This window comes from Anarhichas minor, unplaced genomic scaffold (genome assembly GCF_050575085.1).
Source record: "Anarhichas minor isolate MPS153535 unplaced genomic scaffold, ASM5057508v1 ptg000007l, whole genome shotgun sequence".
NCBI lineage: Eukaryota > Metazoa > Chordata > Actinopteri > Perciformes > Anarhichadidae > Anarhichas > Anarhichas minor.
This window is the reverse complement of record NW_027466453.1, coordinates 20,466,797-20,491,824: the sequence shown is the minus strand read 5'-3', so window position 1 is coordinate 20,491,824 and position 25,028 is coordinate 20,466,797. Positions and strand designations below refer to the sequence as shown.

Genomic DNA, 25,028 nt, shown 5'->3' with positions numbered 1-25,028 from the left:
GAATTAGTTCCGTGCTCATGTACTTTGCGGTGTTGTAGACTGAGTGCCATTATAAACTATGTTTGTCACTGAGGTGAATGTCACCCTGGTACACACAGAGATTCTTAAACAACCAACAATCATCTTGAAGCCAAAAGACAGTTAATGTCACATAACAGAATTAACATAATAAAACAGAAATGTTGCTCCATGTGTGTTGATTCATGGCCAGCGTGGCATGTTAGCCTATACTGTACGTTGGGTTGCTGTGTTTCAGTAAAACGATAACCTTGAGACCAAAGAGAAAGAGCCATAATAACAACAGGACCTTCGCACACAGCGGTTATATTATATCGATGTAATGACACCACCAACACTTACCTAACTGCCCCGTTATGTATTCTCCTCACTCCTTTGTGCCCTTTATTTCACTGAATGTGGTGAAAAGGTGTAATGTGATGACAATGGCGTCATTCCCCCAGTTATTCAATCCCATTAATGCTAAAGTCAGACTGACTTCTAATTTTGTAATTGAAGTAGCGAAGTTCAATAAATGGACAATTAGGAAATGAATAGTTCGCTGTGCTCTCACGGCGTCGTTCACACTGCAGCTGCAAGTAGTTTAGTTTAGTTTACATCGTCATGAAAAGTGAATCACGGGCCTGCTACAGCTGACCCTATACGCTCGGCTGAGACACCACGAGCTCTGCTAGACGAAACAATGTGCTCAACCGAGACTCCACTTGGGACATGAATCAAGACAGGTTCAAGATGTCTATTGCAGAGTAGACATGGTAGAGTAGCGACCTGTCAATCACAAGGTCGTCCCGCCCTAAAGCAGATTTATGGTCTGTTTGACTCTGAATGGAGCATCGGTTACTAAATGAACATCACGCTGTATTGAAGAAGACTTGAAACTAGAGATTGAGACCATAAACTCATGTTTACAATGTTTACTGAGGGAATAAATCAAGAGAGAAGTAGAGTCATTTTCTCATAGACGTCTATACAACCAGAGGAGTCGCCCCCTGCTGGTCAGTAGAGAGAATGCACATTTAGGACACTTCCGCATTGGCTTCACTCTTCAGAACCAGAGGTTTCAATACCTGAGTAAATCCAAGTGGACTCCCCATCAGCTCCAATCACATCAAACCTCAGGGCCCGTTCAGGACTGGTCTTATTCATTTCAGTGTGTGGGCTGGTTTCCTGAAGGTCTGTTGTAGAACAGGTCAAAGATTCAGGGAACATGAAGACCTCTTCAAATAACGGACTTGACCACGATTTAGAGATACTCTTCATCTGAGCCCATTTGAGCTATTTTGTAAAATAGCAATTGAAATATGCTGTAAAAAATAAATCACGTACGTCATGTTGTTATTTTATGATGCACATGCACGTCAATTTGAGGACAGATGTATGCAGATCTTCCGAACTGAACTCAAGATTTAAGCCATAAAAGTGCAACATGTTTCATGGACATTGTGCGTGTTGTGTGCAGGTATTCGGAGGGTGGTTGCTGTGTACGTGATCTCCCATGTGTACGTGTTTGTGTATTGTCATGCGGAAGGCTGCCAGATGCTGTTGTACAACACCAGATTATAATCCAGATGTTACTTTCATTACTGCTGCTATGACACATCAACTCATTCTCCCTGTGCCTGTGTGTTCAGTGCTTTATCTCTCTCTCTCTCCGTCTCCCTCCATCTCACTTCCTCTTTGTATACCTCTCTATTCATTCTCTCCCCTGTTCTGGTCTCAGCCTCTCCGTCTCTCTCTGAACCGCTTTTGAAGTCGACCAGTAGGGGTGTGTGTGTGGGCGGCGACGCCCCGGCAACCTGCAGCTTTTTGCATTGAAAATGAGCTTTATATTTTTCAAGAGGCCAGCAGGCGGTTAGCGCCTGTGTGTGTGTGTGTGTGTGTATTACTTTTTTATTTTCAAAAGATGAAAGCAGACACAACAGACTCGCACCACAGAGGATACAGCTGCCAGCTCTCCGTCATCAGACTCCTAGCTATGAAGATGCGCAGACGCAGATATGATAATCTGGTGTTCTAATAAACAGCCCTAAATGATTTATTCATAAGACTCTCAGCCTGGCAGGATTTCACAAGAGAGATTAATTGCATTTATTTATTTACTGACACTACAGATAGACATTATGATGTCGACATGGCGTCCAGCTGAGGCTAATTCACAGCCTGTGTCTCTGGTTAGGCCTTTAACAGAATGGATTATCCAAACAAATACATGGATACAACAGATTGAGGATAAAACAGACTGTATGCATATTGTATGTGCCAATGTTTGCATTGGCATACTGGTGCGAGTGTGTGTGTATAGGCGCACACGTATATCCAATAAAAACTCCTCTTTGTTGTTGTTGAAGCCATTTTATCAGTTGAGTATTAACTGTTAACAGCTGGTAGAGGAGGTTGAGCGGGTTGTCTTCAAGTCAGGAGATCGGCGGTGTGATCCCCGGCTGTGTCCTTTCAGCACGGCACTTAGCCTCCTGATGGCAGACGTCAGTGTACGAATGTGTGTGTGAATGTTACATCGAGTGTAGAAGCGCTCGGAGGACTAGGAAGGTGCTAAACAAACGCAAGTCATTTATGATTTAGAGTTCTGTGGTTGGAAGAAGTGTTTCACTTAAAATGTAAAGTGTAGGTTTTCTACTACGTGTAAAAGTTATTCTGTTAAGTAAAAGAACAGAAGTTCTGTTGTTACTTGTTATGAACTTAAAATAGCAAAGGTTTTTTGTAGATGGGGTTAAGTTCCCCTGTGGTCACCGATTATCTGTGATACCTCGTAACGCTCTCTAGAATGAAGCCCGCACCAGTTGGAGGTACATGATGTCTCCATGCTGCTAATCTCCATTTCATGGCAAATTTAAAGCGCTGCTATAAAAAATACAGACTAAATCCGACCCTTTATCCGTGGCTGGTCTCAAACCATTAAAAACACAGTAGCATTGGCCTGGTTACCTGATTTGCTCACAAGCACAAACAGTCCGAGTTCTGACCTTCTGAGGGGAACCAGAGCGGTCCAACCAAATCGTATTAGCTGTGTGGTTCATTCTGTACACATCCTGGGAGAGGGATCCCTCCTCTGATGCTCTTCTTCTTCTTTTTGTTCTGTTCAAGTTTCAATCAGCTGTACTCTGTCTAGGTGTGTCTAGTTAACCACCACAGTAGTTTGAAGCTGTGAGAGTGTTACTGCTGTTAGCACCAACATGCTCCCAGGTAGATGCGACACACGCAGTTAGAATAATCCTGATGTACACGTGTGTAGAAATGCCATATATTTGTTTAAAAAGAATATACATATTTATACATTCATGCACACACAACACGTGTACACAGGCTGTATGCAGATGAACCTGATGCCACCTGTCAACATGTATGACTGAGCTGCATGGTTCAGTGCACTCTGTAGTAGCATGACAGATTCCCCTCTAAAGCTGTGATGCTCCAGACTGGTGTGTGTGTGTGTGTGTGAGGCTTTCTGCTGGTGTTTGTGTGATTATGTAACTGTTTCCTCTGTTCCTGTTGTGTTTATGAATGCACAGATATGTTCTGCTCTCCCGTACTCTAATTACAATGATTACTTTGCATGCAGCCAGAAAGAGGGATGAAAAACCAAACCCCACTGTTAAACATCTTTTCATCCTCTTCTCTTTCTTTCCAACGACGCCACTCTCTCTTTCACTTTGTTATTTAACCCGGTGTACTTTTCTGAGCTTGATTTCAATAATACATCAATAATATGCATATTTCAGAGGCTTTTGTGAAATACACTGGTGGCACACTCGTCTCTGCACATGTACAGTATCGAGGTACCCGTGCTGCTGCAGGGGGAAGCCCTCTGAAACACGACTTGCAGGGTCTCCCCCACCTCACATACGTCAGCGGGGCCTGATGACAAGACTCCAGTCTCCAGAGACGGGAGGGGGGGGATATGGGTGGGTGGATGGAAAGATGCAGCGAGCCAAGATGGATCAGAAGACGAGGTGCGATAGAGCCGAGAGACACATTGATAATGCTGAAATATTTAAGAGCCGTTCCTCGACTTTGTTGTTACGTTGGCGACGTCCCTGATGTCTGTTGTGGTTCTGCACTTCACATCTCAAGAGATCACCTGTCAATCAAACAGCGCATGCAGGACGGAGACATGATTTTCCTCTTGCAGTTTCTGTGAAAGACGTTTTTTTTGGGGGGTTTGTTTTCTTGGTGTGTTCAGACATTTTGCTCTCACTGCTCACGCTGCCCGTTCACCATTATGCAATGCAATTCATATTTACTGATATTAATGAAACTGAAACCAAACATGATGAACATGTTTTCGTAAAGAAGTACTCTCCACATAGTGGACCCCCCCCCCCCCCCCCCCCCCCCCCCATCTCATAGATGAATTGATTCAAAATACTTCTGGTGCTGTACAATTGAACATGTCTGATTGGATGTCTGTCTTTTTCAGAAGTCTATGTAGCGTTTGAAATGAAAACCAATCTCTGTGTGTGTCTGACGGCGATCCTCTCCCCCTCCACTGTACTTCAAAAATCCCTCCTAGGATCGGGTAATGGTCGGCGATGAGAAAGAGCCGGGAGAAAAGGCTGGATGATGAAAGCGTGGGAGTCACAGTGGAGGGGAGCACGGGGGACGATGGGATGGGGGAGTGGTCGGGACAGCCAGAGAATGGAAGCCAGAGAGGGTGCAGCCTGACGGAGGACTGTTGATTATCTGCGAGAAGCACTCACATTCCCATTGATTTAGACTGGTAGCAATACATATTGTATAAATGAGTTAAATACAGTGTGAAGAGAGATGTTTTCTTCCCTAAATATATATATATATATATATATATATATATATATATATATATATATATATATATATATATATATATATATATATATATATATATATATATATATATATATATATATATATATATAATCAAACAGTCTGTTATTTGTGACCAAATGCATTTGTACACGGCAGTGTTTTGAAATCAGCAGCAAAGTTGAAGGGTTGGTATCGAGCAAATGGAGCAAATTCACACCAGGCTGTCAGGTTTGTATACACACAGCTGAGAGTGGTGGCTCATATAAAACCCCATCTGGATCAATCACAGCACCCTCTTAGGAAGACCTCTCTTTAGTAATGCTACATGACCATCAAAGTACAGACTATCCTCCCTAAAAACAGACCACAGGTTAAACTTGGTCCTCCGCTTTAGAACAGAGCGTCTCCGCTGTCCCTTCACTTCCACGACTTCAATCGACTCCTTAATTGGCTTTCCGGCATTAAACTCACTGCATAAAACTCCGTCCAACAGCCCGACGTCTTCTCTCTCTGAAACACTCTTCATTACATATAGTATGTATTTGTGATCAATCATCCAGGCAGCATGGGAGCTTAAATGGATTGTCGAGATCAAATTGCCTATAAAGACGTTGACGCGGCGCGAACGCAGCAGCAGCTGCCTGATTGAATACAGGTACTGACCCGTGACGAGCATGCTCCACAAAATATGAAGGAGATTGTTGATAACGAGTCAAAACAAAAACGCTTTTTACAAAGCCAACTTTTCAGATTAAGCTTTAATTTGAGAGGTTTTCACTGTAACATGAAGGAGAAACAATACATTGTCTTGACAAATACTTGGTGCATTTAGGCAATGTTGGATGTTGTGTGTGTAAAAATATATATATAAACTAATCATTTTGGATTTACACAATGTTTCACATTAAAGTCAGCACAGTTAACCTTTCAAATGAAGAGAATGGGAAAGCTGCACCCCAAAAACTGAAAATTATTTTCTTTTTTTGACGTCTGCAAGCGAGCACCACACGGTTGTTAAAAGTAAATTAAAATGTGTAGTTTACAGGAAGATGGTGTTTTCCAAGATGGCTCCCCGTCACGCTGCGTTCATGTGCCACAGAAAGTTTTTCAGGCCTCTGTGTGTTGTTTCTTTGCACACATACAGTCGTCCTACTTTTCTGACTGAGCCAGGTGACTTCCAGCTGACTCATCACACATCAATCCCAGACAGCATAAGCCGACACTTGACTGCATTGCCTCCGGCGGTCGGCCTCTCATGAGCTGTGGAGTCCACTGGGTCCTGACCGGAAAAACACAATATGGATCCAGACCAGACCAGACTCACCCAAATCTGGTATGAAATGATCTGGGACTGCTTTAAAAGTGGCCCATCTGGTCTCAATCCTGGATCCGTGACTTAAAGGGATTTAATGAGCTCAATAAGATATCATAAAACATATAGCTTATCACACCAGACTCCAACAAATGAACCTCTCTTTGTGTCGTCTGGGGCAAGTGGGCGTCATGTTTCCTGCAGTTACTACTGTGGCCACAGGAAATCTCCCCCCCCCCCCCCCCCCCCTTCATGTCTGAGGCACCTTTTGAGGTGTAGGTGGACAACCAAACTCACAACAGATAAACAGATCACCTCAGGGGAAATACTATGTCTATATCTACTTTTTTTTAATCAATAGATGGAAGATGTAGACACTAAATCTTTAGCTCTCCTTTAGGGTTTTCATACAGAAACACTTTGTTACTATGGCTACACATTAGAGGGATATAATGGAAGAGTCTATCACATAAACTAAACAATGGTTCCGTGTGTTCCACCACAGAAGATATGGGCTGGCTAATACATTTTTCATTCCATTTCCATTATCTGCTGACTGCATGCTGATGCGTGAAACGCCGCGGACTGTGCGCGCCCGGCTTGGCTCTTCGTGGCTTTCTTTTTATTATTTATTTCTCGCGCGCGCGTGTGTGTGTGTGTCTCCTACTGTGCAGCTACGTCCCCCACAGCCCGGCATCACGTCACGTGTCAGGACTCCCGGGGTCCTGGGCCAAGTTTCTCCGTGTCAGATCATCCACGGAGCTCCAGCAGAGCGCGACCCGCACGGTCCGTCCTCCACGCGCGCATCTCCGCTCCACGCTGCGTAACCAACACCTCGGCGAGGATGGACGGGTGGATTGCACGGATGTGGATAGGGGAAGAATACAGCAGTTGATTCTTTGAATACTTCCAGTGATTTCTTTCTTTTTTTGAACGGCTCTCGGATTACCTTTGTGATCTGTGAAAAGCAAAGAGAAGTGAGGAGATTTGGAAGAGCGGAAGGAGACGGAAAGCTCCGGGTAGCTGAGGAAGGCTGGGCGCGCTGGAAACACGGAAAGTCTCGGATCATGCTTATGGGAACTTCCGATTCCGTCTCGATAAGGTATTTTTTAAAGAATAAAGTTGTTCTGTCTGCCTCTAACGCTTTAATATCCATCGAGTCCACTTTTTAACGGAGAAAAAAACCACCAAAACACAGGTGATGGGCGCTCCATTTCTCCCCGGCGGTGTGTGTTTTTATTTCCTTTGACACCGTTTGAAATGTACTTTTCCACAGCATGCTTAACATTTCCGCTCTTTTGTCACACAATGCCTTCAGGAGAGCGAACAACTGTCGCGAGCGTCAGATGCGCTTTCCCCCCCTCACACACAACGGACTACGGTGGACAACAAAGCCCATTAAAAAGCCTTAAAAAGAGAAAAGTCTGTTAGCTGGATTATGATGACTAATGTTTGGCTTTTGATGTTATTCTACTTAAATATAATAATCAGGATTAGTGTGGCATTTATTGTGTGTGTGTGTTTTTTCTTCTTCTTTTTTGCGCATTCCCTGCCCACCATTGCGTGGTGTGGGCTAAAAACCTCCAGTAGACCAGACACAGAGCAGTCCATCTGTTCAATCACATAGCAACAGGAAGAGCGAGGGAGAGCAGGAAGAAACCAAATCCCTGTTCTCATTATGTCACAATATGATTCTGTAGCTCTGATGAGTTTAGTGCTTCATTCTGGAGACATATTAGTGTTTCTAACTACATGGTGTCACTGGAACAGCAGATGATTGTCTGACTGCTCTTCAGTAGTCAGTGCACTCTTTGTTTATCTCCTATATCATATTCACACACTGTTTATTTGATGTTCCTCCAAAGATTCTCCTTTGATCATCTTCATTTGTGTTCTTTTTTTAAATTGAGAGACACAGAAAGAGGAAATGTTTGGAAATAAATGCTCCCGTAAAGCTTCAAGCGCTGCCAGGTTAGTAAGCGAATATTGATGATCTGTGTCCAGATTGATCGGACGCGAGTTCTTTAGCTGCTGAGGGATCGGCGGAGGTTTATTTGGCTCATTATGGGATTTGTCTCCGATTGCTCTTTGCTAAGTTGATCTCTGCTCCGCCCTCGTCCTTCTCCGTTTCCCTGCATCTTCTGCACATGTTCTCTCCTCTCCTCCGTCTCTGCACCTCTCTCTAACCCCTCTCCCTCTGACCTCCCCTCAGAGTGGCTCTGCCTGATGCTCTATCATGACTGATGGCGAGGGGAGAGTGCGCTTTCAGTACGCAGAGTGCCCGGAGGGGCAGGAGGAGGTGAGGCTCGCCATACCGACGCTCTACAGGAGCGATGCCCCGGGTCATGGCGTTGACCCCGGAGGACGCCATGATGAGGAGGAGGAGGAGGAGGTGGAGAGGAGGAGGAGGGGAGACGGAGCAGAATGGAGTCCCGAGGTTCAGGAGCATGAAGACCAGGAACCAGAGCTGGAGGTGGAAGTCGGACCGACATTCGGAGTTCGCATCAGGGCTCCTATTCGGGATCCGGACTGCGTCTCCGAGGAGGAGGAGGAGCAGCAGCCGTACCCGGCCCTGGCCCCCGTGGCCTTCTTCTGGTTAAAGCAAACAACGAGGCCTCGCAACTGGTGTCTGCGCCTCGTGTGTAACCCATATCCTTTCACCCTAACTCCGTCTGACGCCCGGTAAGACCAAACGTGTGTGAGTGTTGCCGAGCTTACGCATATCCAGTCACAAAAGGTATGTCATTCCTGTGCTTCTGAGTCCAAAACATGACGCTGCAGCTTTCTAAAGGCTTTCTGTAGAAACGTGCTTGTTCCTGTGAGACTGTAGAGCAGCAGCAGGCTTCACACATCTGACAGGACATTTGTCACCCGGGGGGTTGATTCTCCTTAACATGTCATTGTTTGGACACATGAGATGAGTAATGCGACGGCACATGTTGGGGATGGTGTTGCTGCAGTTGTCTTGAGTTCGTCTTCACTGTGGGGAAAACAGTCTTTTGCTGAGTTTCTCTCCCGCGCTGACTTGAGATTTGGATGTTTTTTTTATTTTGAACTTTAGAGTTGTGTGCGTTTCTGTTTGACTGAAAGATATCAGGTTTCATTCACTTGGTGTGGCCTCAATAGGGGCCAATGACTGACATTCACATTCACGTTAAAGCAACATTTGCCTTATTCATGCGGATTCTACTTCAGTGTTTATACGCTGCATTTTTAGACACAAGTGTCTATTCATGAGTCCCAACACAGGGAATCATGATTTGTCCTGCTCATATGTAGGAAGATCTTTCCACTGATGATGTATCCATCCAAAGGTCTTAAATCATATTTAGCATGGTGTGTGGGTTTATTGTCACCTCTGTTTTGGTAAACTTTACCTAAGTTTATCTGCAGTGTCGTGTTTGAGGTGCTGGTTATCGTCACTAGAGTTGTTTTTGGATCAAATTCAAATCTGAGTTATCCAGCCTGTATGTTTGAAGGCACCCGTCATTAATCACACTGTACGGATTCAATGCTATCTCTCAGGTGACACGATCCCTCTGCTTACATTGTCAGGCAGCCATTTTGTGCTAAAAACCCATTCATTTCATGCGAGGATGCCAAATAGTCCAAGTGGAATCAGCTTTTAGCTGCTCACGTCTGTTTGGGTATCTATTATTACCCCCCAGCTGAACATCCTGCCTGGATCATTTTCATCTGTGGGATGTTTTAACACACTGGAGCAAAAAAAAGAACAGAATGCGCATCCAAATCCAAGCCCCCTGAAAAAAAATACAGAAATTGAAGATGAACCACTGCAATATTCTTTCATTCCTGATGCGGAGAGGTGGGTGGCGTGAAAACTAATTTGTGACCTGAGTCATATTTATTTGCTAAGTACATTCCTGTGTACCTGGAATCTAATCTGCAGGTACTGAGATAATATAAATATGAAATTATTCAAAGCAAACCAGACGTATTCTGCCTCCTCATGTCTTCCCTTTGTGTGACGGAAGCCGCTGCTCAGACCGACTGCACACACGGATGGTTTTGTAACAGGGCTGCATGACGTCTTGACAAGATGTTTGAAGTTGGAGATAGACACCGTGCACAGGTAGACGTTCACTAGATCCATATGTACTGTCGTTTTTACGAGCTGCAAAGCTGCATGTCAATATTTCATATTCAGACAGAAAGCTGTGACGCAGGCCCACGCCCGACGGTCTGTCTGAACGGGTCGGGGAGCGTTTAGCCGACTCTCCTTCGTGACCCGTGGATGGGAACTTGGCTCAGATGCCACATAGCTTTGGTGAACCGCTGTGTCTATCAGTGATGGAAATTAATTTGATGATACGCGCAACACCGATATGAAAATAAGTATCTGAGTGATCATGTTCTGTCATGCCCTGTGCAAAGAATATATAGAACAATAGAACAGTCTTTCCTTCGGCTTATCATCCTGTTATCTTTTAAACTCCGTGCCCCCAGTTAATAATGCAGCTTTCTGTGAAACATTAGAAATGCACAACTCAAGGTAACCTCCATGAGCTAATCAGGAAAGCCACAGGAGACACAGATTGAAAAGAACTCTCCAGGATGAGTAAACTGGTCTTCATGTGTAAGATGGTTTGTGTGTGTTTAAGGTTTTATTCGTGTCCTTGAGGAAAGTCCCAATGGTTACACAGACCTTCTTAAAAGTGGTGGACCTGCACCGCGTCGACCGACGGTCCGTCGAGTGTCCCTGAGCAGCACAAAGCATCTCTACCGGCTCCAAGGTCTCCGTTTTGTGGCTGACGCACCGAAACTCCCAAAAGGGAATTTCCCTTCGGGGGACTAACATCAAAGTGTCGTACGTGTGCTGCTCGAGGATGAGAACCCGGCCATGGAGAGGAAAGCCATGTCATGCTCTCCTGCAGAACAGAGGTACTTTTAATATATTTGATAAAAATATTACACAACTCACGGAGGCTGCTCCTGCAGAACGAGCAGCTAAGTTGGTTAGAGAATAATTTAAGGCGGATTGGATTGGCAGACCTGCACGGGCATTTTGGAAATCATACAAATGCACATCGTGTTGGCTGTTTTTAAATGAATACAGCAGAAAGTGGCAGAGACTCTTGCCAAGTCTGTTTCCTCTTCCATGCAGGAGCCTTCATACACACAAGAACCCAACGTGATTTAGATATTTCAAAGCAAAGATGGTGAATTGCCGTTTTTTTGAACTTCTTTTCACATGTTTTATTTGAGCTTGTGCCAGAGAAGAGAAGTAGAAAATGAAGGTGTGAATGTTGCATTACGTTCTGTCTGTAGCAGGGCCGGTGCTGCAGGGCCTGCTGAGGTAGATCCCCACCATGAAGCAGATGCTCCTGTGTTCAGCACACGTGCTTCTTTGCTTTTTTTTCTGGTCGATGGTAGAAGACGTGTCTGTTGTTTGGCGACGCGAGGACTGTTTGTACCGAGACGGCACAGCTAATGAATGAGACGCGCCCCGTCACATGCTCGCCGCTGCATTATAACGGCTTGTTTAAAACTGGAACCGGGTTATGTCATAGGAGCGGATCTCACCGGACAGCACTCTCTCTGTGTGTGTGTGTGTGTGTGCAGGACCCACTGTGTAAGCATTGCAGAGTTGGTGGTCCACAGTGGGCTGTGTAAATATTATTCACAGCATAAATGCTCTGCCACTCAAGCACACAAAGGCACGCACACAATGGTTTAAGAGTGACTCTGGAGAAGGGGAGTCAAAGCCGGACCTTATCTGACATGCTGGATGTAAGTGATCAAACTGCTGTGAACCAAACTGCATTGAATAAAATCCACATTCCTAACAATGTAATCTGTATTTGAGAAGCTGCTGATCACATGTGAGGATAAAATGAAGTCAAACAGTTGCTCACATTCACCAGAATAGCATTTCAGCCAACAGCGTTCCTCCATCATGTTTATTATGCTCATCATCATTAATCAGCTGACCTGCTCATTAGCATCATAAGATGTATAGAAGAATAATGCCATTACAGCAGCGAGCTATTGATTTATTTTATTTACTGCTTTACTCGTTCTGCCGTACGATACAATGGAAATGCCATAGATTTATTATTGGCTTTCACTTTAAACAAGACAAAGAAAGATGGCCACTTTAGAATATTTTGAACAAGGAAGTGTTCGTTGAGGTGCTTTGCTTTCGACGCGTTCAAGCTTTTAATGTCAGCTGCTGAATAACAATCATTCTTTAGTGTTGGAGGCATCTTTGCCTAAGTGCTTTTTATTTTGCGCTTTCAAATATCATTTATTAGTGCTTTTTTTTTTTGCATTTGACACATAATTTAACAAAACACAAAGAGGCAGAGAATGAGTGACAGAAACGTAACACGGAGTACTTGATTGATGGAAAATTCATCAGCAATAACTTTGATAATTGATTAATCGTTTTATGCTAAAATGCTGAAAGAGTTCTGGTTCCAGACTGACCGGTTTGTAAGAAGTGGACGTAGTCACAGTGACATCACCCACTGGTTTGTGGACTGCCGTTCTGAAGCCTTGAGTTTGTCACTTTAGCTGTCGCCATCTTGTTCTTTCTTTGGAACCAGAAGTGACACGAGAAGGTGGAGCATTTTTAGGCAACCAAAATGTTCCTTTGAACTTTCCTGAAGTGAAAACACTCTGTGAACGGGTTGAAGTTGTGAGATGGACAACGCTAGTGTAGCGACCTGTCAATCACAGTAAGCCCGCCCTAAAGCATCCCCTGCTTTATGGTCTGTTTGACTCTAAATGGACCATGGTTTACTAAATGAACATCATTTAGTAAATCATCATTTTCTCATAGAGTTCTACACAATCTGACTTCTTTTTGCAACCAGAGGAGTCGCCTCCTGATGGCCAGTAGAGAGAATGCAGCTTTAAGACACTTCAGCACTTTTCAGAACCTGGTTTTGAACTGTTGTTTAGACAAATCAAACAATTTGGCTGTGTGAACTTGTGATGGGGATATTTCATTAGTTCTTCTGCAGATTAATTGATACTTAGATATTGTTAGTTTACATCTGAAGTCTACTGAAAAGACCAATGGCTGCTCGTTTGGCAGCAACGCAAAGCAACTAGACGTCTGCGTGGTCCTTACAGAGTATCCCAAGAAGGAAGCTATCCAGCAGATAATAAAGTGAGGTCAATTACACATGGATCGACTTTTTCGGTGGCAACACCTCCTGTGTGTCTGTCACAGGGCTGAATGTTTGGGAGCCGCTGGTTTCGTGATACGTTAACAAGCCGATTCAGGCTGATTAGATGAGCTTCTGGGGGCCAGACGAGGTTAATCCATTACAGATGAGTGGATTCATCATGCTATCTGTCTCCATTAGTCATCCTATACTCTAAACACGTTGAGAGGGCCTCTTGCACTTCCTTCATAAATGAATACAGATGAGGCTGTGCGAAGACTCACACACACACAGAACAACCTGTTGTGTTGGCTTGTTAGCTAAAGATCAGAGGCATTTATTCATGATAATAATAGTATTATTGTATTTACCTCTTTTTTTAAGCAGCAACATTAAGCGTTGGTTAAAGGCACGCCATTTCTCTGTCCATCTGAGGTCTTTGGCGGATCGAACCAGCTTCTATGAAATTGGAGGCAGATTCAAAGCCGTCTGAGATGGAGGACGACCTATCCAAGTTAAGATCTCTAGCATGCCCGAGTCTCATTGAAATGTAGCCTGGATACGTGTTCAGGATGATAAGCGTCCACTTCCCACTCGTCCACTTCCTCTAACTCCCACAGTGATGTCATTTCAAAGGTCTCGTTCTCCGTGTTTATGTCTGAAGATGACTTCATCGCTGCAGCGTGACGGGCAAAGAGAGTCGGCCTTGAATTCAGCAGGTAGTCAATTCTCCTACTGCCACTCAGACAAGCATCCTGAGGTGTGTGTGTGTGTGTGTGTGTGTGTGAGTGTGTGTAAACGCACACAGTGTCTTTCTCCGCCAGTGTCAGTACTCGTCTCGCTGTATTTATATGGAGCGGTGTGTGTGTGTGTGTGTGTGTGTGTGGTGACTCATTATATTTGGCCTGTGCTCATGATAACAGCAGATTGGGGGTGAGGAGGTGTGTATCACAGCAGAGACAGAGGGATCCTGTCTCTCTGACGTGTAAAGTCCTGGCCCACCCTGCACAGTCCTCGCAATGTGTGTGTGTGTGTGCATGTGTAGTGAGTCTAACTCTGTGTTGCATTCTGTAATGGATAAGGAGCAAACTTCCATTTTAGCACTTGGCTTTGAATATAATTCAGTACACCAACAGTACTCGTGTTGCAAGCTACACAGCTCCCAAACATCAGAGAAAAGGAAGAAATCATACATGTTCGTTTACACTTGCAAGTGTAAACCTGAAGTAAATCAAAGCGTAGAGTATCTGTAACTTCCACAACTCAAAGAGGGAGCGAGGCTAGTGGAGGTGTAACACATAGAATTCAGTGTTATAAAATAAAAGTGCGAAACTTCTTAAGACAAAACAGAGTAGAAATGTTACATTTGTCTTCCATAAATATACATTAACATAACTTCAGGACAACAGAGGAGAAGTAGAACACTTTAAGTGTTTTTCTTGTTGTGCAGAAACAATTCATTTACACCTGTTTTGTGTTTGTTACCTTTAATGAATGTCGGCATCATATCGGCAGTATTACAGTAACATTTCGAATGATTTCCAGCCCTAAGTGGATTGTTGTTGCTGTTGTTCATGAATGTATTATGTAGCCAAATATAATAAGTACACAGATTACATTTCCCTCCAGGTGTTTATTAGTGTTCATGTGTGTGCGTGCGCACAAGACAGTTTGTGCGTTTTTGTGTCGGTTTGTTTGTGTGTTTGTGTGTGTGTGTGTGCGTGTGTGTGACTGTGGATGGGCAGGCATATGTGTGCCCGAGATGTTGAGGTGTGTGTGTGTGTGTGTGTGTGTGTCGTGGGATTACTTCCAGTACAGTAGGATCTTTGTTTATCCCCAGGCTCGTTGTTTACAGACTGCTTTCTCAAAATGATCTGGAACTAATAGCTCTGACTTCCACGTGTGTAAACGCAGGGTGTGCACGTGGAGTGTGTATGTGTGTACTCAACGGTACATGTGTGTGTGTGTGTGCCTTCACACACACACACACACACACACACACACACCATGTGTTTAGGAAGTGACCCTCTCCTGCCTCAGGCTCTGAGTGGCTGACTCCACAAAGCTCTCCAGAGTGTGTGTGTGTGTGTGTGTGTGTGTCGGACGGGTGATAGCTGGTGTGAAATTATCGTTTATCATCGCTTATCAATTTCATGCTGAAAAGCTACCAGTAATGTGAAATACTGCTGTAAATATTCTGCACAAGAAGACAACGTCAGTGTCTTTCACAGAGCGTCCTGTCAGCCAGCCAGGTCGTGGTTCATCAGAGCGTACGGATGAGTCTTGTGTCAAAGGTTAAAGATCGATCCGAGTCCAGCTGGTGTTCTGGGTCAGAGGGTTAATCTGTCAAGGAGATCCTGAACATCCCTCTGCAGTCATTTCTGCTCAGGGGTTTTCATGATTGTTAATCATATTGTGAAATACCTTCAGGATACACACGTTTCATCTGTTAAAGCTCTTCATTCCCGACACACTGCGCTCGTTGTCGCTGAGAGCTGCAGACAGACACGAGCCACCTGCCAGTGTCCTGATGCTATCAGACAGTCCAAGAACAGCTGCTTAGCCTTCTCACGGTGTATAACTGCTTCTGCCATTGATTCCGGTGTTTAGTATTGGAGCACAAAAAGCAGTGAGGGCAGGTGGGAACTGATGTATAGTTCCCTCCTGTAGATACACGCACTATCTCATCTCTATCTGCCCCGTCTGTCTCTTTCCCCCCAGAGTCACTCAAGTCACTGTCTGGCGCTCCTTTTGCTGCGGGAGGGCTCTTTGGATGCTGTTGCCATGGCTACGCATGGTGTTGTCGATGGCCTAGAAGTGCATTCTGTGTTTCTCGCGGATCAACCCGCCATCCAAAAAAATGCTGCTCTGTCATCTCCCATCATGCAGATCCATACAGGAAGAGAAAAATGATAAAGGAATGATGACGGGAAACCAGTGTGTGTGTGTGTGTGTGTGTGTGTGTGTGCGTGTGTGTGCGTGTGTGTGTGTGTGTGTGTGTGTGTGTGTGTGTGTGTGTGTGTGTGAGAGAGGTGGTACACGAGGAAGAGAATTTAGGAGAAAGAGAGACAAAGATGGATGGATGACACTGAAGAAGAAGAAAAAAAAGAGAAGTCTGGGATAGAAAACAGACGGGTGAGGTCAAAGAGAGAGGTGAGGAAGTGGGAGAGCAGGATGTTGGAACAAAGGTGGGAGTTAAAAAAAGAAAGAAAGTCGAGAGCAGAAAATGGATGAAAGGGACAAAAGAGGACGATGAAAGAGCAGCAACGAGACGGACAAGAACACGGCGAGACGTGAAAAAGGACAGAAATTGGTCATTTGAATCCAATCTGTTCTGCACGCCGAGTGTGTACTTTACAGCCGTGTGTGTGTACTTTTGCTCTCGTCTGACAATTGGACGCAGCGTTCAGCCAATCATGCGAGTGATGAGCAGCTTCCTCTCCGTTCTCTCCTGCTCTATTTTACCTTTTTTATTGTCTTTCTCTGTTGATGGTTACTGCAGTGAAGATGTAGCTGCTCACTCGTCCCCAAGACACAACTACTCCCTCAATCCCCCCCCCCCGTCTCTCTCTCCCTCCTAAAAAAGCTTCTGCTGAATAATGAGCTCTTTCTTTGCTGCTCTTTCCTTCTCCACTCTTTCCTTTGTCTTTTTCGGATGCTTTTTTTTTTGCTGCTCTATTGGAGGCAGGGATCAGTAAAGCATGTTTTTTTTTCAGTGTACTGCAGTGTGAAATATGAATTTGCATGCACACACACACACACACACACACACACACACACACACACACACTGATGCTCAAGGGTTATTTTTTGATGAGACAACTTGGTGAAATAAACTGTTTGGTGTTTCATCTCTCATCGTCCCTCTCAGTGTCTCAGCGTTTAACATGGATTGAATCCCAGGCTGTGTTGATTTATAGGCATGAGTGAGTGCGTGTGTGTGTGTGTGTGTGTGTGTGTGTGTGTGTTTGTGCGTGATGTTCCGGCGGTCAAGGGGTTGGTCTATAGGGGAATAGAGCTCAATAAAAGTGGATTTATTCTGGCTTACGGTTATAAAATAGGAGGTGGAAAGACAAGAGAGTCAGCAGGTGTAATTGAAAGACTGAGCTGCCACAGATTCAGAGGGACCGCCGGACCTCACAGTGCGTCTCCAAACAACACGCTGACACACACGCACTCCCACACACCCGATAGGAATCCTCCAGATGTGAGAAATAACCCGAAGAGGCGATAATGTATTTATTTTTCTGGAGGAGGAGCTGGGGGGCAGCGCAGGGCTCCCCAGGGACCCTGCGTCGTGCGGGGGTTGGCTATCGTCACTGGACCCTCGCGGTGGAACTCCTTCTCTTCGTCCCATCTTCAGCGGGGTGCTTAGTATTCAGTTATGCTTTTAGGTCGTATTGCCTTGTTGCTCTGGCTGTTTAGTTACTGCACTGCTGTTCCTAATGAGCTTTTTTTTGTGTTGTTGTTGATGTGTGTGTTTGTACTGTATGTGTGTGTGTGTGTGTGCGTGTGTTTGTACTGTATGTGTGTGTGTGTGTGTGCGTGTTTGTACTGTATGTGTGTGTGTGTGTGTGTGCGTGTGTTTGTACTGTATGTGTGTCTGCGTCTTCCCGCTGTTCTGAGCCGTTTCCCCACAGTCGAGCTCCACAGGAATTACCCAGCAGCCCTCGTCTTGCTGCTGATCACATTACTGTCTGAAAGATGGTTGGACTGACAGAACGTCACAGAGAGGGAGGGAGAGGGAGAGAGAGAGAGAGACCATTTGTAATGGCCTACTTTGTGTGGACACAGCGTTTCGTTTCAACAATGTTTCGGTGGCAACGAAAATAATTGCTCACCCCCATCTGCATTATGACAGACGCACATTATTTTCTGCAGACAGACACACACATATGTTTTGCAACTGTGATGATCAAACCAGCTTGTAAACGAGGTCTTATGTATATAAGGAAGCGGGTGGGAGTGCATGGATGCACTCGTGTGTGTGTGTGTGTGTGTGTGTGTGTGAGAGCATCTTATTATGAAAGAGTAATGCAGAGATGGATGAATAAATAAAAGATCTGGGAAACCCATCAGCATCTAGCACTAGGTTGTCATGGCAATGCGAGCAGCACAGCAGTGTGTGTGTGTGTGTGTGTGTGTTTGTGTGAGTGAGATAGAGATTGTATCACTGCAATGTTTTAGCATGTACTGTATATGTAACTTTGTCTAAACACTCCTTTAACATGAACAAAGAACGGCCATTTTTCTTCCGGTTTACGTCTCCGCTGCAGAGCGAAGAAAGGGAATATCAAACAAGAAGAAACGTACTGAGTGGAAGGATCTGTTTGGCTTTGCAGAGATTAATATTTGCATATTGAATGCTCTTCCCATGCACAGATTCATGTGTGAAGTACTCTACATTAAATAGAGTAAAAGTGAGCTTGATTGATTTAAGGCTGCTTCTTGTGGGTGTGGCTCTACGCCCTGTTGGGTGCCCACCTTTGAGCGAGTGTGTGCGTGTGTGTGTGTGTGTGTGTGTGTAAGTACGAGAGATGCTTTTACAGCGGCAGTGTATAATGGATATAGCGTGATACTCGACTGCATCTCCGTAGAGACCTGAAAACTGCAGCCTCTCCTCTCTGGTTCTCTTCCTCTCTCTGGGCTCTGCAGCTCGTGTCTCTGCTTTGTCTGCAAAATGGACCTATATGCACTGGATTAGGTGTGTGTGTGTGTGTGTGTGTGTGAGAGAGAGAGAGAGATACACAGTGTGCATAGGTGTGTAGTGTGATGAATAAGAGTCACAGCAACCTAGTTCTCCAGGAGAGCGGTGATTGAAGGTTGATGGTGAAGAAAAGTGTACTAAAGTGCACGTGCAAAGTTTAATGAAAGCGGCTTTAAACAGCGCAAATGTATGTTGCAATTTAGTGTGTGTGTGTGTGTGTGTGTGAGAGAGAGAGAGAGAGAGAGAGGAAGAGAAGTCTAGGACTGTGGGATTCTCTCAGCGAGGCTCTTACTAGAAACTCTACCTGGTTACTAGGCAACAGAATGGCACTGCTGCACATTGAAGCATTTTGGAGGGGGGGGTTGATCTACTGTCTGTGTGTGTGTGTGTGTGTCTCCATGGTCGAGTGCTGAGTCAATAACTATATTATTTACGAGTATTTTATAGAAAGGGTGGCTTTGGTTAACGAGAGGGGATACGGAGTAAATTAAGGTTGTGTGTGTGTGCGTGTGTGTGTGTGAGTCTACCAATATGGCTGTGTGTGCGGGTGTGTTTTACTGTCGTACAATAAAGGTAACATTTAAAAGCACACCGCAGCTCTTGCCTAAGAAGGCGATCGTGATGTTCATTCGGTGCCTCTGAGCGGCTCGTTTCAGTCTGAATTCACTCTGTGATGGCGGCTGCTGGAGATGCTGGAGTGATGCAGCACCCGCCCGACCACATGAAACACAGAGCAGGTGAGAGGGCGAAGTTAACCTAGCGGTCACGCTCAACACTGAGTTGCTGCTCATATTTTTTTTTTCGTGGGTGACTTCACATCCATTGGAGGACGTAACCCACACCGAACTGAACTGACAGTGAACTCACAAAGAGACGTGCGGGGTCAGAGGAGACCTCGCATCTGCTTGTTTTTGTTGCCGCTTGATTGAACTCCGGCATCTGAGCAAAGACATGTCAAGTTAGCAGGTTGTGTTTCTTTTACTTTGGTCTTTACCGTTTACCTAAAGCCGATGCAGAAGAGTCTTGAAAGGTTCATTCTCTCTAGTGTCCACCAGGGGGCGACTCCTCTGGTTGTATAGAAGTCTATGAGAAAATGACTCTACTTCTCTCTTGATTTATTACCTCAGTAAACATTGTAAACATGAGTTTATGGTCTCAAGCTCTAGTTTCAAGTCTTCTTCAATACAGCATGATGTTCATTTAGTACATTATGGTCCAATTAGAGTCAAACAGACCATAAAGCAGGGTATGCTTTAGGGCGGGGCTACTGTGATTGACAGGTGGCTGCCGCTACCAGAGCTGTATACGGCGTCTCTACGTCACTCCTCCGTAGTCCTAATCTGGTCACTTCCGTTCTCTGGTTGTAAAAATTAAAGATGGCGACGGTCAAATTGCCGAACTCGAGGCTTCATAACGGCAGTCCACAAACCAACGGGTGATGTCACGATGATTACGTCCACTTCTTACATACAGTCTGTGATTAATATAGATAAATGTGTAAATACAGATATTCAGCAGTGAAAACACTTTTACATCATATTTTAGTGTCTGATGTCACAAATGATGCAGGTAGAAGCTGCCTCTTCTTCTTCTATGTGTCTGGAATCACACCCTCGTTCACACACTCACTAGACGCTCCAAAGTGAGCAGCAAATCGATATTTCGGACACTCGCTCATCATCGTCATTTTGTGTCAGCACTGACAGGCGTAGAGCCAATAAAAGGTCATTTTTTCATCAGTAAAATTCTTAATTGTGAATTATAAATGGTGGGACAATTTTTGGGGGTATTTTTCCCTTTTTTGGATTGCGATAGTGAGGAAAGGGGTCGAGAGGGGACGACATGCAGCAAACATACAGCGGTAAGGATAATAATATAATATAATATAATATAATGGGCCCCGACTTTACCGGGTGAGCTACAAGTGGATTCATTACACGCTCAGAATTGGGACACTCGGAGTCAAGTACGATACGTACAGTGCACAAAATAGTAAAATAGGGAGTGGTCTCGGACATTGTTTACATCATGTCTGAACTTAAGTTTAGTGTCAGTGCAGGTCATCGTCAGTCGGGTTGCATGTAGACGTTTTTAAGTACACATCTGCTCTGGAGCTAATCTGTGCCGTGATGCTTTCAGCGAAGCACTGAGGGGAAAGGGGCGGGGTCGGGGAGCAGTTCATTCAAAAGCAGCAGTATGAAAGTGTGATCTGTTGTAAACCAGGAACTCGTCTTTACGGTTAAACCAAAAACAAATAAACTGTCGTCCCTGTAAAGGATCTGCTGTTCTCTGGATCGAACTTCGCATTGTTTGTCTGAACTCATAAAGGTTACACACACTCGCAGGCAGTGGGTCAACGCACACAGATTCATCTTCCTCAGACAGCTCAGATAATCATTAATCGTGTCTTGGAGGAGAGGCAGCCTTATTGAAAAAACATTTCTTATTTGCTGCTGTGTGTGTGCGTGTGTGTGTGTGTGTGTGTGTGTGTGCGCGCGTGCTGTTTAATGTCCATTAGGCTGTAATGAAGGAACGCTGCTCTCACCGGTCCCCTCTCTGCTTTCTAATAGGTCTCTATTATCACAGTTCAAAACACACATGGAGGCTGCACCACACACACTGCATTTTCCACACGCATTAACACACACACACACACACCTCTGTGTGAGATGAAAGGGCATCATGAAGCAGCTGACCCAGCTGAAGTACAGGAGGTCTGGTGTGTGTTAAACAGCCTGATTTAAGCTGAAGTGGCTTTATAATGGTGCAGTTATATACTTGTCTAGAAAAGGAAAGAGCCGTACGTCACAGAACAAACCGCTGTTACTCTGAATATAGAGCCAACATTTAGCCGAGAGCTCATAACGCTGCAGTTCTGACAACAAGGGAACAGTTTAATGCAAACGTATCGAAGCTCTTCCCAAACATATGTGTGTATGTTTCAATGAGTCATTGTAGCGGTGAATACAAACGTGGTTAAACGAAGACAATCATCCTCTAATAAAACAACAAAAAGCTCATCTGTTCTATTCCCGCTAAGAGAAAGCTGTTGTGATTGTGCTCGTCTTCTTCATCTCTGTGTGAATTTACATACCGATCCGTGTTTACACAGTTCCACTGCAGAACACCGATGAGTATAATTGTCTCACTTGGCGACGCTTTAATTGTGCAGCGAAACAAAAATGTAATAAAGGGGAAACATGATTTCTAAATCAAATCCTACGCAGAAATATGCAAAGGTAGACTTGAGAGGTTCTTGGCTGAAAGCATAATGCGCAAAATCTGCTTCGATGTAGTTTAATAACGATCTAAAAATACCTGTGTGGAGGAGAGTTTGTCTGCATCTGCACTCTGCGCATGTATAGATTATGAATGTAGCAGTGTAATCACTTCTGTATTCACCGCGACCGCTCTGTTCTGTGATAAATGTTCAGGTCAGAGGTCCCTGACATATAAAAAAAACCCAGGGAACAGCATCAGCTCTAAAAACCCAGCTGGAAGCCAAATGGGAAATGAAGCTGTCACACAAAGAACCAGACTTGCTCTTTGATTCATTTCAGTACCTGTTTCCTCTTTGTTCAAACATACGGCTCTCTTTCTACCGCTGTAATGACCTAATTCCCTGCTGGGGATCAATACAGTTACTGTATCACTGTATCACTTCAGCGAGGTTTAGAATCAATCACACATGTGGTGAATATCAGGATTCTACTGTGAAATCCTCTCCGGTGTGCAGGAGCAGTGAGAGGAACTCTGCTATGACTGGATTCAGAGCTGGAGACAAAATCACTCTGACGTGGAAGTGGTGCAGTTGCAAAGCACCCCGTGTATCCAGAAAGTGCCACCATCAACACCGTGGAGCTGTGGGAGCTGAAGGGGCAATGACTGAATAAGCCATGAGGTTCTTTTGCGTTCTCTCTGACAGAGTGAGGCAGAGCGTAGAAACACCACCTCCAGAGGTAAACGTCTCCGGCTTGCAGACATCTAATTGGGCAACGGCATCATCTGTTTTCCTACCAGCCATTTAAGAGGCACAGTGGACAGACTGAAGTGCCCAACATTCTGGTACAACATCGTTCAGACGGCTTAACCTGCAATTAACCCGGCAAGGAGAGCGAGTTGTTCTCAACAATACCCAAATAAAGATGCAATTAAGAAGCATCAGTCGTTCCGCTGTGTTGTAACAGTGTGTGTGTGTGGGGGGGAGGGGGGGTTGCTGGTCTGTGTGGTGTTCATGCATAATGCAGGAGGAGGACAGTTGTCACGAGCCTGTGCGGTAGCTGGCATGTGTGTCACCGTGTGTCTGTAGATGTCAGTGTGTGTGTGTGTGTGTGTGTGTGTGTGTGTGTTTGTGTGTGTGTGTGTGTGTTTGTGTGTGCCAAAGCCCAGTGCAGGCAGAGGAGTGCTAACAGGAGCTTGAGTGACAGACCTCCCACACACCCGGCTCTGATCTGGTCTGTTCCGGTCTGCAGCCTTGTGTCAGCATGGCGATGGATGCTGGACGGGCCCTCCTTTGGCGAGCTGAGCGCCAGAGACTTAACGAGATGCTGTGCTAACGAACAGATCAGAGAGCAGCCCACTGTGTGTGTGTGTGTGTGTGTGTGTGTGTGTGTGTGTGTGTGTGTGTGTGTGTGTGTGTGTGAGAGAGAGAGGCAGGGTGCGTGTCTGATAGGAGCATCATCTGTCAGCCCGGCGAATGACAGCGAAACCAAAGTCCATATCGGCCTGTTATCCTTCACTACATCAGCCGTTGATGCAGAGAATCTTTAAAAGCCCAATCTTTAATTGGAAAGTAAACTAAATGCAAACCCAACAAAATATACCTCAATGTCAACATCGGTGCGGATTATTCCTGAGGGGTCCTTTCACATCAGGACTCGGATCCGAGTACGCCAAAGTCCAGTTCGTTTGATTACTGCACGGTTCGTGGTTGCGTGACCACCTGATCATTTGCTGGGGCACCGATCGTGCATACTCGGTTCGCATCAGGTTTTAAAATCCAACTGTAGCAAAACAAGGAACCGCTATTTAGAACTACGTCGAATGTCCCGTTCAGGGATGGCGGCGAAATTATCTCTGTAATTATTTCTGAAAGGTCCTGAAAGGTGCTTGTGGAATAGCTTTCTACACCGTGGTCGAGTCCAGAAGGAAGAACCGTGGCATCATGAAGAAATACAAGAACAACAACCATAATATGAATGTAGTGCTGATGCATGTTGGGTAATTATAGCTGGTTCCAATTTGAATCCGGTTCCTTGGTGGGAGAATAGATTTGTTAAGTTGAAAGGATAACACATCTCTCATCACCTCTTGTGTCTGCTCCCTCTATGTGATTATCAAAGAGGGAAAGCAGAGAACGATCAGGTGGCAGGTTTTTCATCTTTCAATCCGCCCCGATTGTCCCTTTTACCGGTTACAACGACAAACGCGGCAGATCCGATCAAGATCTGCTGTAGCCTATTAACGCTAAAACGACACCTTTGGATTGAGTATTTTTCTTGTAGTCCAACAACAGAACACAACTCGTCTCCAGAGAAATTATCGCGTCACGTCAATTTCCGTCAGGAATCTGAACCTGATTGGATTCGATAAGGGATTTGAGAGGCTTGGGATTTGATGAAATGCTATCGAACCATGCTAACTTAGTCTGCGCTAACGCTGAACACCTGCTGTAGATACCGCACTGAAACTTCTAATGTGAAACGGCGTCTAATGTGAGTACAAATGTTCTACAAATCATTTCTTTCTCTCTTCCTAAATTAAATCTGGGAATAAATAATGAACAGTTATGCAGACTGCAGTTGATTAATAAAGCAGATCAGATAAACGAAATGTGCGCACCAACCAACCACCTGTGTGAGAGAGTGTGAGAGAGTGTGTGTGTGTGTGTGTGTGTATCTCTGTGTGTGTGTGTGCGCGTGTGTGTGTGTGAGCGTGTGTTTCCTGACAGAGCAGAACATAATGATTGTGCGACCTTGCATATTATTTCCTAATTTGGTAACTGACATGGTGAGCTATGCTGTGTGTGTGTGTGTGTGTGTGTGTGTGTGTG

General features: G+C 44.9%; 1 protein-coding gene across 1 annotated transcript in view; it reads left to right on the top strand.

The window, feature by feature from the left end:
* Positions 1-8,369: 8,369 nt before the first annotated feature.
* cacna1ha (calcium channel, voltage-dependent, T type, alpha 1H subunit a) overlaps positions 8,370-25,028 on the top strand; it is a 97,059-nt gene continuing 80,400 nt past the window's right edge. The window contains exon 1 of the mRNA XM_076081494.1: positions 8,370-8,782. Coding sequence (XP_075937609.1) covers positions 8,370-8,782 — 413 coding nt within the window. The remainder of the gene's footprint in view (positions 8,783-25,028) is intronic.